The 2784-nt window shown below is 33.9% G+C and overlaps 1 protein-coding gene across 2 annotated transcripts in view; it reads left to right on the forward strand.

The window, feature by feature from the left end:
* Window positions 1–2784, forward strand: part of HSPBAP1 (HSPB (heat shock 27kDa) associated protein 1) — a 61598-nt gene that overhangs the window by 31694 nt on the left and 27120 nt on the right. For both annotated transcript variants that reach the window (XM_008585154.1, XM_008585155.1), the window contains exon 3: window positions 2559–2740. In XM_008585154.1, the coding sequence (XP_008583376.1) occupies window positions 2559–2740 (182 nt within the window). The remainder of the gene's footprint in view (window positions 1–2558; window positions 2741–2784) is intronic.

The raw sequence follows: 2784 nt of genomic DNA on the forward strand, positions 1-2784 counted from the left end.
AGTAATAATGATGGAATTAGAAAGGAATACTGTAATTCCATTGCATAAACTAAGAAAGATAACTGTATTACCCAGAAAGAAATAGTCATTATAACTAAATCAGAACAGTACCTTTGGTGCTGCTACTACCAGGTAAGAGTGAAAAGATACTATTTTGAAATCATTCTGTAAATGAAAAGGTCTGTCGTTTCCATTCATTCCATTCATTGTAATTTTCCCCTGACATAACAGTTCTCACATATCATTTTCCCATTTTTAGATTTTTACTTTTTAACATGCAGAATTTTCTGTGAGAGAAAATGAAGTCCTCTAATGAGGCCAGGTTTGGGGGGCTGCAATTCAGACTTGCCTGTGATAACTGACCTTAACTGAAAAGTCCTTCTCAGTCCACTCCAAGGGCAAGTTGCTCAATTAATGGTTTCAGTATTCAGTTGGGTCAGTTGGATTGAGTCTATGAAATGAGAACTTATAAGACAGTATAATGTCTTTAGGTTTATAGTACAGTTTACTGAAATGACTCCTATTTCCCAACATCATGAAGCTTTCTTGCCACATGCTTTTTTGTTTGTTGAAATTAAACTTTATATACTCCTGTTCTGTTATGGTGAATTTTTGATGATGTTGATAATGTTAAGAGCTTATATATATTGATGATTTACTGTGTGCCAGGCACTAAATGCTTCACAAAAGTTACCAAATTTAAATAGGTCTTAAATATGTAGATTTTTATCTTTTAGATAAATGTGCCATAGTAAAGTTCTGCTTCTTTTCAAATTCAGATGACAAGTTGAAGTAGATGAATTAGGTTGATTGTTGACATCCACCCTCTCTACTACCTATCTGCTATTCTGTGGTTTTAGGAAAAAGAAAGAGAGGGAAAAAGATGATTGGATAATCCTAAGCAGTTCAAGCAGAAAGAGAAGGAAAAGATAAAAGCTGTTGAAAGCAAAGTTTGAATACCTTTTTTTCCCTACTACTAATTCAGCTAACTTTTAAAGGGTTCCAAGTAAATAGATGACTGAATAAGTACTAATAATAGTGCCTAACATTTATTGAGCATCTGCTCTGTGTCAAGCACTGTGCTAACTGATCTATATCCCCTCTTGGAAGGATTTCATGCTTTGTAAAGGAGGTCATAATCAGATTTCTTAACTATTAGCTTCCCTATGTTCATTTAAAATATTCTCCTAGTTGCAGAAAAATTAATTCCATTACTGTTTTAGAAGAGCAGTTCTGTCAGTCCAAGATTCTAATCTTGACGCACTGGAGCTATACCCATAACAAACCACTATGGACAGGTAATAGATCTTTTCTTGAAGCTTTCCTGATCAACCCACATCTCTGGTGGCCTTTTCCTTTTCCTAAGTGTCTGTAGAACAAAATTTTGCATTTAATTTTATGATACCTCACGTCTAGTATTCTAGTTAAAGCTTTATCTTTGTCTCAATATATTCTAAACTCTGAGTTTTTATCTATTTTTTTGTTTATTTTTTTATATTATATGTTATATTAATAATATTATCTATTATTTTTTATCTATTTCTTTTATGTTCCTACATGTCTGAGCATAGTACTAATTATACATTCTGTGCTTAAAAAAATAATTCTGAAATAAATGAGTTAATGAGTAAATGAACAGACTTTAAGTTGATACTGTTCACTTAATGATTCTGAAGAGCTATGTATGATAAATGTGCTGTATAAAGTCAGAAAGTTTTCAAGACAGTTTTTTGTTGTTGTTTTTTTTTTTTTTTTTTTTAAATCTAAAGCAGTCATTCTCAAACTTTTTGATCTCAGAATCCCTTTACACTTAAAAATTATTGAGTACCCCAATGATCTTTTGCTGGTGTGGGTTATATACCAGTGGTACTTACTGTATTAGAAACTAGGGCCAGCCCGGTGGCGCACTGCTACAGTGTGCCGCTTGGGAGTGTGGCGGCGCTCCCGCCGAGGGTTCGGATCCCACATACAGACCGGTTCCCGCTTGCTGGCTGAGCGAGGTGTGGGCGCGACACTGAGGGTTGCGATCCGTTGCCAGTCATGAAAAAAGACAAAAAGGAAAAAAAAAAAAAAGAAACTAAAACGTAGACATTTTAAAATGTAAGGACATAAGCACGTATTCTACCAGCTGTCAGAGCACTAACATCCACCCATGTCATGGAGCCTCTGGAAAACTCTATGGTACACTTGTGAGAGAATGAGAGTGAAAAGGGCAAATAGTGTCTTCGTATTATTATGAAAATTGCTTTGAGCTCACTGGCCCCCTTAAAGGCTTTTGGAGAATTGATAATCTAAAGTATTCTACTGGATTACTAAATCAGGCTGTATTAAGGGTAGTCTTTAATCTTAAGATTAAAACCATGTTTTTTACTTTTATGTTTAGCCATTAGTATTGTGAATGTTGTAAATGGTTCTAATCACATAGCAAGTACAAAATCAATTTTAAATTCATATTAAATAATAATTTGGGGGTGAAATTATCTTTGTTTAAAAAAAACCAACAATATTTGGAAACTGTGTTTATTATACATTTAAAGTCACGTTCTCTTACATTGCAGCTCCTCAGTTTGAAACTACATGTAATTATGTAGAAGCTACACTTGAAGAGTTCCTAACATGGAACTGTGACCAGTCTAATATTTCTGGACCATTTAGAGATTATGATCATTCCAAATTCTGGGCTTATGCTGACTATAAATATTTTGTCAATCTGTTTGAAGACAAGACAGATGTTTTCCAGGTAAGTCAATACATTCCTTTTAATCTTAGTAAGAATTGTTCTTG

The sequence above is a fragment of the Galeopterus variegatus genome, unplaced genomic scaffold (assembly GCF_000696425.1).
Source record: "Galeopterus variegatus unplaced genomic scaffold, G_variegatus-3.0.2 Scaffold3473, whole genome shotgun sequence".
Lineage (NCBI taxonomy): Eukaryota > Metazoa > Chordata > Mammalia > Dermoptera > Cynocephalidae > Galeopterus > Galeopterus variegatus.